The 10,885-nt window shown below is 35.7% G+C and overlaps 1 protein-coding gene across 1 annotated transcript; it reads right to left on the minus strand.

Annotated features, from left to right (window-relative positions):
- Positions 1-2,887: 2,887 nt before the first annotated feature.
- LOC132552941 (carbohydrate sulfotransferase 11-like) lies at positions 2,888-6,927 on the minus strand. Its single transcript, XM_060217140.1, has 2 exons — positions 6,166-6,927; positions 2,888-3,100 (listed from the first exon to the last, which is right to left on the minus strand). The coding sequence occupies exons 1-2, from the start codon at positions 6,925-6,927 to the stop codon at positions 2,888-2,890; spliced, it is 975 nt and encodes a 324-aa protein (XP_060073123.1).
- Between the last annotated feature and the right edge of the window lie 3,958 nt (positions 6,928-10,885).

The raw sequence follows: 10,885 nt of genomic DNA on the forward strand, positions 1-10,885 counted from the left end.
CTTTTAAAAAAACAAGCAAAATGAGGACTTGTAAGTTGGAGGTTCTACGTTTCATCTTGCGAAGAAAAAAATGGTTTGTAATTAATTTGTCTTTACTTGCGATTTTTATTTTGTTTTTTAATTACATCAGTGATTGATTAATAAGACAAGCGGGTCATCATTTAAATTTTAATATTTCAATTTCTACCCGTGTTAAATTTAGTCGGTATCATTTGTCTATGTATTTGACCAGGTAACATTGATCTGGGCGTAAGGATATACCCTAGTGTTGAGAATCCATACACATGTTTGATATTAAACGTTAAATAAAAGTAACCACATTTGCTCCAGATTTGCGAATTATGAATTGATAATGTCATTATGTGTTTTTTAACAGAACATAATTATTTTCCATGTTCTGATATATACTTGAGACCTTGCAAATGCCATCTGCTTTTAATCCTGCCATTGCTTGGAATGAAAATCTCCAACAAGATTGGATGAGTTCACAAAAAACATCATAACGTCATATATGTTATATCTATGTTTAACATATTCAGAACTATGACACTATTCACGACAGGCTTTACATGGCATTTGAGTGTAAAAAAAAGTAAAAAAGGAAAAATTTTTTTGTATCCTGGAGCTATTGGGTGACAGCGAGAGTTGAGAGAGAGAGAGAGAGAGAGAGAGAGAGAGAGAGAGAGAGAGAGAGAGAGAGAGAGAGAGAGAGAGAGAGAGAGAGAGAGAGAGAGAGAGAGAGAGAGAGAGAGAGAGAGAGAGAAACCACAACATGGAGTGATCGGGACTAGCCTCGTTCCCTCGCTTTCGTGATTTCGCTATCTCGCCATCGGTTCTCGTTCCCTCGCCTCCTCACCGTCGTGATCTCGCTCCTTCGCTCTGTCGACCTATAGATACAGGAAGCGAGATTTTAATACAGATCTAAAGATATATACAGTAGAGCCGATGAATTAAGCTGCATCGCACAGCTGTTTTGTCCTTTAAGTGACGCTAAGGACACTACCTTCGAAGGCTAAAGGCGACTGAGGAAAATTCTAAATAAAAGTCAAAAGCTAGATTGAGAGTCGCGCTGGGCCCATAATTCAATAAATGTCTTAATTTCCATATATCTGAAATTTTGAAACATCGTCAAATAGTTTTAAACTATTAAATCTGGGTCCCTCCTAATGCCGGTTGGTGTTTCTTAGGAAGCTAATCAGAGAAAGTGATTTTTTTCAAATGTGTTTCTTTGTTGTTTGTATTTTGATACAATCCGTAAAAATATCTATATATCATCACGGTACAGTGTACATATTTTAGTTAACATTTCTAGATTGAGGTAAGCATTATCATCCATTTAAGTTATTTTCGTTACCTGTAATGAAATTAACGTTGTTGTTTTTTTGTTTGTTTATATATATATATATGTATATACAATGTCCATTCAAATATATCATAATGTATATTTTTCAATGTCGTGTTTTGTTTAAAACAAATTTTACATTTTGCTTCCATGATTGATCAAGAGAACTGGATACAAACTGCATCAAACTATTGCAACCTTTTCATAAATAAACACACAACAACGTAAAAAGCGTCAATCAGTCTTTATATACACTTAAATATAAAAAAAACCCAGAAAAACACATGGAGGGAAAAATAAAGAGAAAGACGAAGGAAGTGAATGAAAGATCAATATAAAAGAAGACCTTCCAATTCTATAATGAGTACATAGTGTTTGCTAGCTTAACTCGTATGTAACGATCACGATTCTTGAGGTACAACACGTTCCTGAAATCCAGTTCTAGTTAGCGTGTTTTAGTGCCAAGCAGTTTAAGTAAAAAGCGGTCATGACTGAAACATCTCAATGTAATTATTAAGAAGGGGTAGGGAAAGGTTTGAGATAGGGTAAACCGAGAGCCGGGACTTAAAAGGAAAGTTCAACGTACCTTGAATGCAAAAATCTATTCACTTCGCAATATAAATAAACATACCGAATGCACATCTGATAGTGTCACTCATCTACATCCACACATTGTATACTTTTATAAAATCAGAAATGAAATAGATTTTAAAAAATAACATTATGATATACCTTTAGGGAAAAAAAAATTATTAACTTAAGTCATTACACAAAAAATATTTACTAAAATATACTAAATGTAGTAACACGTACTTCAAAAATTGCAAAATTTAAATATAAAAATACTTTAACAGATTTATAAATTTCCCGTAACAGTCTAAAATAACCCTCTTTGGAGAACGGAGTAGGACTTCTAGTTTGCATGTACATGTAAAATACATCTACGGAAGTTCATTTGGGACAAACTATTCAGATATGTTCTATGGTGTCCTAAATGCGCTTCCATACTTCTGTACTGTTTTATATATGGATCTTAACGTGGATTGCTATGAATACTCTTGGAAGCATGGAGATAAATTCCGAGAATAAAAAATTGGGAAACTGATTTATTAATCTGCTTTTAAAGATTACATGTAATATGTTCTTTAGTGGATTATGTATCCTTGGAATTGGTGCATCTACATACTTTCTTGTCTGAAAAAGACCGATATGAGATCTCTGAACAAATAAATGTTTACGACGGACGGTCGGTTGGACGTTCGGACGGATAACGCCATACCATAATATGTGCCATCCAAATTTTTGACGGGAGTATAAAACCTAGCAAAAATACAGCAAATACACCTTATGACAAAACATCGTGTTATTTGATCCGTTTGTTCGATTTGTGGTAGTCTTATCTACAGCTACTATACAAACTTCATAGAATTAACTAGTCAGATATTGACAATTTTTTAAATTACTAATATCAGTTCTCAACTTTTTAAAAAATATTTTTCTTAACTAATAACATTTTAATCTGTTGACATCTTGATATGTTTTTTTTTATACAGGGACGCCGGTATCGTAACCAAAGAGATGAAAATCCTGGGCATACACTCTTTGTATCCTGGCTAATGTTTCTGGTTTGATCTTGCCGTATGCTTCTGCTAATATACGTTTTTTCTGCATCGAACTCTGCGATTTTGAAATTTGTCTAGGTTTGATCAATCTCATAATGTTTGTCACCAAGTCCTGTGCTTGAAGCGTTTCCTTGAGCTGTGAAAATAAAAAGAAATATATATTTGAAGATATATACAGCTGAATTGAATGTCACAAAGGTATATAGAACTGTTTTCATTTAAATATGACGATTTATCAACTTAATGTTTCACGGGGGCTTCGGCCACGGATAACACAATTTTCGAGTGTTGATAAAACACCATATTCACCGCAAAGCAAGTTAATAACTGTTTTAACATACGACACTGCCGAAGACTCCGTGGAATGTAATTTCTAGTGTTGATAAATCATCGTATTCACCGAAAAACAGTTTTATCATGACATTTCCGAAGGCAGAAGGCACATAACAGCCAATTTTGATATATCATCCCTTGAGAACAGGTAAATTCCCGTTTAATTATATGACATTTGCTAAACATTTCCACTTTTCAAAATTGTTATTTCCAGTCATTGGATGATTTACAAAAGTGAAAAAAAGAACAATTTGAAAATTACAATAAAAACAATAACATTCAACAAAATGAATATCGCACTCTACGAGGCATGGCAGTGAATGACACCTCTCCGCTCAATTGAAAACTGTTTATTACGTATGATAGGTGTGTGTTTTGGCCAGAATTAAACGGACAATGTATTCAAATTCCTTTTGGTTTCAGTAAATCACGAACATATGCCTGTTATACCTGTATATAGAGTACACATGTAAAGACAAGTTGCTGATCGTACAACCATACGACTAGGGATTCCATCATAAATTGGTTCTACAAAGTGGAGAAACGATTCAATATCTTAAAAGACCAACAGGAATTGTAAATAGGTGAGTAGTATTTCATATATCATGTTATGACAGGAATATAACACACAAACTTCTCTAAATTTCTCCATTTCACTCTAGTTTCCAACCACACACATACGCGATCTTCACCAGAGTTCCGAAATCCGGTGCTCTACTGAAAAGATATCGCGAATCCTTGACAAAGAAAGCCTGTCCATTTGTACATTATTTCACAAATCCATATTATACACTCCTTAGATAAAGACATAATATGGTGCTTTTTTGTTCTACGATTTTATTATCAAGTACAAAAATGTCGGTTGAAAACTGGGAGAGGAGATATCCGGACACTTAAACGTTTACGGAGAACGGACGGACAAACAAGGCAATACCATATAACATGCCCCCCGTTGAAAAATCACCACACGACCAAATTACAAATATGTGAATTTTTAAAACAATTAACTCTCTGATGTTCCTAAATACTTAAAATATGCACGAAATGTTTGAACCTTAATTAATTCTATACTCTTAATATCACTTCACTATAATAATAGATATATCTTTTAAATCCGTGTGCTTTTAATTAAAATAACGCGACAAAAAACTTTATATGCACTCCCTTGTGCTTAATACTGTATGAAGTTTGAATCAAGTTTGTCATCTCTAGTTCATTTAAGTGATTATCTGGAAAACAAACCAAAACTAAAAACTAGGACCGGGTTATTGTCTGACCTTTAGGGTAAATTTAGCCATTCTAGTTACAATGTCAGTATACACATTACAAAATTGACTTTTCTTTGTCAATAAAATATGTTTAAACTTTAAACTAAACAAAATGTGAAATTTGACCTTGACCTTTAGACACACTGACCTTGAACATTGGTCAGTTTACTACTGGCGTATTTTCTAATAGTATCAGATTGAATCAAGTTTCAATACAATCGTTCAACCCTATCACAAATTATCATCTGAAAACCAAAATATGTTGATAAAAGTCTATTTTTAGTAACAGTGACCTTGGTAGTTGACCTTTTGAACCCAACCACAATTCCACTCGGTAATACCTCATAAGCTAACATTTTATGAAATTTGACTTTGACCTCGTTAAATGTTTTTGATGTAATTTTGTTGACCTCAATAGAATGCTTCAATTGAACGATAAAGTGAATCATAGGATAAACAAGAGTAGACAACTCCTTATAAATGACAAACGATAAAGAACCATAAATGGAAATGTGATTATCCTGCACGGGACAAGTATACTGTGATTTTGACGGGATGATATTTCATTTTCTCGCAGATCAGACAGGGATATCCCACGTAATACCACATTCTAGACTTTTCTATCTGTTTATTACTCTTACGTGCGTTTTAGCGGATTTTTTTACGCACCGGTATATTCACCTGAGTGTAGGCGTAGTCACAAAAAAATACTTAGGGGATAGAAAGCTTGTTTTGAGTTTAAAACCAAAACTCATTATCTTATTTTCAGCACATGCTCAAAACAAACACGATCCCCATTCTTAAATACATTGATGACGTAGAAACTCCACCCACAGTTATGTTGTCGATTGATTCGGGTCAGGATGTAGTTAGATTGACGTACTCCCGCTAACCATTCTTGACATTACTCCCGCCCCATGCATGGATACACCAATAACCATTCTTGACATTACTCCCGCCCCATGCATGGATACACCGCTAACCATTCTTGACATTACTCCCGCCCCATGCATGGATACACCGCTAACCATTCTTGACATTACTCCCGCCCCATGCATGGATACACCGCTAACCATTCTCGATATTACTCCCGCCCCATGCATGGATACACCGCTAACCATTCTTGACATTACTCCCGCCCCATGCATGGATACATCACTAACCGTTCTTGACATTAACCCGCCCCATGCATGGATACACCGCGGACAGTTCCTAACATTACTCCCGCCCCATGCATGGATACACTTATAACCGTTCTTGACATTATCCCCGCCCCATGCATGGATACACCGCTAACCGTTCTTGACATTACTCCCGCCCCATGCATGGATACACCGCTAACCGTTGACATTATAGTCCCATACATGGATTAACCGCTTCTTGCATGATCGTCCCTGGTGTTACCCTTGCGCCGCTACACACATACATGCTACTTGATTATCTTGACAATTCCCCCGCCTTCTGCATGGATATACCGCTGACGGTTCTTGAAACTAATTCCTGGCTTATGCATAGGCACACCGCTGACCATTCCTGACATTACTCCCGCCCCTGTGCATAATACCCCCTGCGTAATATGATCGTAAAAAGAATTCCTCACCTTGAATTCATGTGCCGGGAATTCGAAGGATGAATCAATGTGTCCTTGGAACTGTAAAGCTCGCCACAGGGTTTCAACGTAAAATAAGTGATCAGAACAAAACTGTTTGAACTTAGAAAAGTACGTCAACTGAGATGAAATCCAGCTGTAAAAAGTATCCTCCAGTCCTTTACCATGTATTTGATTCACAATGGCCTGCCGTACTGATGTACTAGTGTTGATCACATTCAACACGTGTTCCATATCAGCGTTCAGAGTCTCCTGTTTACATATCAAGTCATAATGTACGGTGCACGGTTTACATAGGTTTGAAACGGGTATTGTGTGTTCTTCAATTTGTGTTCCAGAAGTTACGTAATCTAACATTTCCTGCAGTGTGACGTTGTATCCGCAGTACCCTCTGGTTGTGTTGTAAGGTCTTTTTCTGTATCTTTTCGCTACAGTGGTCCCCCATGAAGACAATGTATAATACTTGTCAACAAAGGCAGAAAATAATCTTGTGTATGGATTTCTTGTTACAAGAACAGTTTTCATGGAATCTGAATGATATTTAAACATTGAGGAAAACATTATTTCATTTTTTCCGTGAACATCTTCTCTGTTGACGTGGAATATATTGTCCGGTGTTTTCGCGTTCTTCAGGGCAGCAACTATCAATCCGATGAAAGTAGTGCCCGACTTCGGTGCTTTACAGAAGGCAATTTGGTAGTTTTCAGCAAAGAAGTACTTCGGCTCTCTATTTTTCACCCACGTTACAGGCATGTTCTCGCACTTCCTGTAGAGAAAATTTCGCCTCTCACGGTGTAACTGGACTAAATCCACTTCGCTCCTGTTGGAAGTCTCCACGTCTCTCCGGTTGGAATCATTACGTCAGTTGCTGTGTCCGCCATTCCGCAATGTCTAAAAAATATATGTTTATGTCAAATCTGGAAATTACGACGGGTAATTAAAATCTGGAGCTGTAGTATCAACAATTTTACTGTATATGATGTTAAGTTATTCATATTTTCTGATCATTTTAACATAATTAAAGGAGAAGGACAATTTTTGACGCGTGACTTGTGCTGGTCTCGAACCCACGATCTACGGCACCAAATCCCCTTGCCAGGAAATTCCAGGCTGTCTAAACACGACATCCCCAAAAAAGGATGTTAGTGATAGGTAGCTGAAATTTTCTCCATATAATCACAGTGGCAACTTGTCTAATTACATGATATGAACACATGGATCGCAATGTTAATGCATACCTGGACACGGATTGTATATATAACAAACTTAATTAGACAGGTAATAGAAATCTGAAACCTCCAGATCAACAACCTTACTGTATATGATGCATTGTTTTTAATTGATTGATATTTTAGCCGCACTTCACGAAAAAGACATTTTTGTACTCAGGCCCTGTCCGGGCAGTTGGTCCAGGCGAGTGTATGTAAAACACTAAATTTTCAGTAATTTGTATCCATCAAGTTCACACAACATGTTCCGAATTCTTCTAAATAATTCAAATGAAGCATACTTTAAATAGTTCGGACATCTGTTCATTTCAATATCATCACTGAAAAGAAGTGTTATTTAAGAAATGGAAAGTCTGTCCTTTAAAACTGGGATTGAATAATTAAACTGTTTAACATTATAACTATGACAGGCAGAAAGATATTCGGTATTGAAACATCAAAACCAAGCCGGTAACAAAGACAATAAGTCAAGACCAAAATGAATTTCCACTGATGAGTGATATCTGCGATAGAAAAACACAATTGACACCTTCTACATTTCAAAAGAGTTACCCATAGATCGTTATGGGACAAACCAAAATAGTTGTCACAAAACAAAATAGTTGGTACAAAACAAAAATGTTTTTTACAAAACAAAATAGTTGCTACAAAACAAAATAGTGTCTATCTATTTTCAACCAGAACGGGTAAAATTATGTTTGAGTACAAGCTAATCGATACATACATAAGTTGTACATGATGATTCGTGTGAAGAACGCACCAGAAAAAATTATAACAACTGAACAACATAAATAGATCTGAAGAAATGATACAAGATACATTGCAGTGTTAAAGTATATATCAGTCTCTTTAACAAAGGTTCAAGTGTAAAGTTGGCCGCTTGAGAAAGGGGAAAAAGAACGCCGGAAGTAAGGGGCTAGGACATTCTCGTAACCGAATATGTGTCAGGCAGTGCCTTGGAAAAGCGAAACATATATACCAAAATAACATTTTGATGCTGAAATAAAACACACAGGAATTTTGTTTAGCTGGTCAGTACTTCAAGAAATGAGGAGAATTTGGCGCATTACAGTGTGTGATCGAGGTTGACATTTTGTGTGCTTGTGTGTATGTTTTGACGTCATGATATTTGGTTGCCTTTAAACGCGGGGTACTTGTAGGAATAAAGAGAGTTTGATTTGTGCCAATTTCATTTTTGTAAAAACATTTTTGGTGTTCAGTAAAAATTAAAAGTAAGTCAAACAAATTCAGGAAATTGAAAATGTTGGCGTCAGCTTCGAATAGTGCAGAGTATGTGTATGCACCATGGCTTCCTTTTTCACGGAAGAATTTTTTTCTCTTTTTAAGTCTTGCATGCTTGGACGAGTTGTCTTGGAGCTATTAACGGCATATAGTTAATACATGATCATGTCTTTAAACAGAAGCCGCATTTTGGCGAGGATGAAGAAAGAATAAAAAGTGGCAAGTCTCTGTTACATTTGTCTTTCTGTTCCGAGTCAAAATGCGGCATATATTTTTTTTTATACTGACAATGTATTCTATCCTCTGTTGTGCTGAATTTTGCCTGATGACGTACGCCAAAATAATTGGTTCCGCACGGGAATATAGTTCCTAACATCAACTGATATAACAGCATATTTATGTTTTATGAATTTTTGCAAATAAATCTATTCCTTACAACATAACAAATTGCACATTTATAAAGTCAACCATATTTTGGACAAAAAGATTAAGTAAATTCTGAAAATAGTTCCGTTAAATTAGTGCACGTGCTAAAATACAGCTGTTTTCCATCACAGCCGAATGTTCCGACAGTGTAGGAATACTTTTTCAGTGTCTTCAAATCCCTGCGACGGGAGGAAAGGCAAAAGCGTGACTTCAGCAACACTTACTGAACATTCACACTATCGAATCTTCAATATTTCCTCATGCATATTTAATCATTGTTTACCTGACGTTGACGTTACGCTGAATATTGCCTGATTACGCACGTAAAAATAATTTCTCCGCGCGTCAATATAGTTCCACACCAACGAACATAAAAAGCAACTTTATAAGTTGACGTAACATAAATTGTTTGTTTCAATAAATAAAATCGATTCAAACATACATTTTTATTTCTGAATGAAATATTTTATAATGTAGTCAATCAGATAGTATTCTGTCGAATCAATGCACGTGCTAAAATACAGTTGCTTTCCGTCATTGACGTATACAGCAGAAATATATGTGATAGATGAACTCTGACAATGGCAGCGCCAGTTGCAGGACAAAGAGCTTTTTTGATGTGTGTTCCATAACGTGACAATTAGAAACATTATTTTTTGTCCTGCTAAAGTATAAAAGAAATGATCCATACCTCGAGCTCTGTTTGCTCTAAATGTCAAGAAAAGAATACCAAACAATCAAATTGGCTGTAAAATCTTGGCATACCCTTTTTTTAGAATAGGGGAGCCGTTTATTTTCAACCTAGTTTAATTAACGCATACGTTCGAGTAAAAACCAAACTTTCAAACCCCTTCTTCACGATCATAGTGCACATCAGGAAAAGCCTCTGAGAGGAAACCTGCGCAGATAGGCAAAATGACCAACGGGGAAGCACTGGGACTCTGCTTATCTAATATACATACATATCTCTTGTGAATAACTATTTACAAACATAATTATTACACATAAATACATCTTGATGAAAACTACCTTTACAAACAAAGTGCGTTATCTACAGAAAATTTGATAAGAACTATCTTTACATAGTCGGTATCTAACTAAGAGGGCAAGAAATAAAAACTCGCATATACCAGTTAAAGGGAGGTAGTATGGGGTGGTTGGTGGGATGTGTTGTAAAATAACTACAGGTGAATAAGAAAGTTACGTTGCAAATAAGATGAAAAACTTTCAGAAAATTTTTTTAAAAAAATCAATATGGCTTCAAGTTGTCTGAAAAATGCTGCTGAAGTTGGGTTTTCAATAGCCCCGCAGGGGCAAACTGACCCCAGGTCAGACAAACGGGGATCACCGAAGCCCCACAGGGGCCAATTATACTGACCAATCAGTGATCACCTGACTTAATTACCATGCATAAATTTACATAAGACTGAAACATCATGTACATAAAACCTTAGTATGTGGGAACCTTTATTGTACAAAAATATATTTATTTATTATTTTAGATTTTTACATACGTTACCAAGATAAGGAAATTATAATGTCTTCCTAAATGAAAGTGACTCTTCAAATTTCACTTTGGGCTAAAAAATATAAAGGGTCGATTATTTGAGCAGAAACCGGAAGTGACGTCATATTCCTCTATAATTTATTCTCTGAAGTCGTTTGACTACGTAATAATTCTTGCAAACTAATTCAGTGAAGTTAAACAACAGTTTATATGCAGCTTTGTATTTATAGATGAAAGCAACCCCAGATGTCAACATTGTCTACACCTATAACACTTATGTAAAACTAACCAGTCCTTACACACCTAA

Source organism: Ylistrum balloti, unplaced genomic scaffold, assembly GCF_031769215.1.
Source record: "Ylistrum balloti isolate Yb309-2 unplaced genomic scaffold, AGI_CSIRO_Ybal_v1 Utg370288, whole genome shotgun sequence".
Lineage (NCBI taxonomy): Eukaryota > Metazoa > Mollusca > Bivalvia > Pectinida > Pectinidae > Ylistrum > Ylistrum balloti.

What these genes read in the sequence shown, in the direction of transcription:
- LOC132552941 (XM_060217140.1), bottom strand. Translation starts at nt 6,927, where the DNA reads ATGCCTGTAACGTGGGTGAAAAATAGAGAGCCGAAGTACTTCTTTGCT. An exon ending in TCCCGGCACATGAATTCAAG is followed by an intron (nt 3,101 to 6,165) that starts GTGAGGAATTCT and finishes TTATTTTCACAG; the next exon opens with CTCAAGGAAACGCTTCAAGC.